Source organism: Priapulus caudatus, unplaced genomic scaffold (assembly GCF_000485595.1).
Source record: "Priapulus caudatus unplaced genomic scaffold, Priapulus_caudatus-5.0.1 Scaffold84, whole genome shotgun sequence".
Taxonomy (NCBI): Eukaryota; Metazoa; Priapulida; class Priapulimorpha; order Priapulimorphida; family Priapulidae; genus Priapulus; species Priapulus caudatus.
In genome coordinates this window covers 139,025-140,596 of record NW_014577145.1, presented here as the reverse complement: position 1 = coordinate 140,596, position 1,572 = coordinate 139,025, and the positions used below count along the sequence as shown (strand labels likewise).

The window sequence follows — 1,572 nt, the reverse complement described above, 5'->3', positions numbered from 1 at the left end:
ATCCTAACGAAGCCATTGAATGAATAATGGTGAAGATGAATGATAATCAGTAGATTGACATGACATCCCAATTTTCGTTTTGGATTTCACTCTAGACTGAGGATTGGTCATGATTCCATCATCACACCCCAAGAGGCATGATGGAGAGCCCTCAAGGAGCTCTCCATCATCCCCTTTAAAGGTGTGATTTTTAGTGGAGCTCTCCATCATGCCTCTTAAGGGTGTGATTTTTTAGTGGAGCTCTCCATCATGCCTCTTAAGGGTGTGATTTTTTAGTGGAGCTCTCCATCATGCCTCTTAAGGGTGTGATTATGGAGCGTGAAAAGACCCCCTATGGTGTCCTAGGAGAGTCATTAGTAGTCCTCCTCTACTTTTCAAATCTGAAAGCCTGCACCATGAATGGTTATATACCCCAAAGCTATAAACATGTAACTATGTACAATAGTCTATCCATTTATTTAGTCACACTGTATAGCATTAGCAATATAGGAAGATAAATAATAATTGGGATAGTTCCAGTGAACTATGCCTGTAAAAACTATTAATTAATCCTTTTGTGTGTTATCAAAGCGTCGCAATATGTATGCCATTATAAGCTGACCATTAAAATAGTTTGTGTGTGATGTACGTATAAGTGGGGCTTATATCTGCCATCAGTGGGTGTGGTGCATTCTGGTTCAAACTGATCGTAAAATTGGCTAATACTAAAGTAATAGCACCTAAATTCCAAAGTATGCCATTTGAAGTACTGAGCACTGCTGATCACTTGTTCTACAATGCCTTAAGGCACCAATGCTGAGATCCTGCTTCTAGTATTGTTGCATTAGCATATATATTCCTAGTAAGTAATAACCTCGATCTCCGTCTTCGATATAGTCTCTTGAACCTAATCATTTTGAGGTTACGAGGTTATAAATCGTGGATAAAGACATGTTTGATATACATCACAAGTACAGTATGTACATAGGTCGTCATATTTTTTTGCAATCAGTTTTATCTAGATGTGGACAAGGAAAGCACAGAGGAAACTGTAGATCCAAGTGGGCTGACTACCAAAGATGCCTTGACTCGTCTAGCAAGTGAGATACGTTGCGAGTTGGCACGGTTCGAGGTGCAACAAGCTAGGCGAGGTTTCCTTGAACAGTGAGTACTGTAATATCATCAAGAGCTAATACAACTTTTTATTAGGTATTATAAAGAGGTATTTTTAAGAGGTATTATTATTAGCTCTTGATATCGTGCATAGTTTAGCATTTCATCAAACTTCATTTTTGAATAGTCCAGGTAGTATGCAGCCATTTGGGCTAACGTTGGTCCAACGGTTGGCATCCAACATTAGCTTTACGACTATGCTCACTGCGCCAACGTTGGCCCAATGGCAATTTGCTTTATGGTTTGTACTGTACTATTTAGTTTTGTTATTATTAGCTCATCTGACGAAGTCGGATGCAGCTTGTAGAATCGCACGATCGTCTGTCCGTCCGTCCGTCCGTCCGTCCGTCCGTCCGTGCGTGCGTCCGGCCGTGCGTGCGTGCGTCAACAGTTGGGCACAAATCTTAACCGCTCGACATA

At 40.8% G+C, this 1,572-nt stretch overlaps 1 protein-coding gene across 2 annotated transcripts in view; it reads left to right on the top strand.

Moving 5' to 3' along the window:
- Positions 1-1,572, top strand: part of LOC106804730 (uncharacterized protein KIAA0195-like) — a 26,088-nt gene that overhangs the window by 2,801 nt on the left and 21,715 nt on the right. For both annotated transcript variants that reach the window (XM_014806043.1, XM_014806042.1), the window contains exon 2: positions 992-1,143. In XM_014806043.1, the coding sequence (XP_014661529.1) occupies positions 992-1,143 (152 nt within the window). The remainder of the gene's footprint in view (positions 1-991; positions 1,144-1,572) is intronic.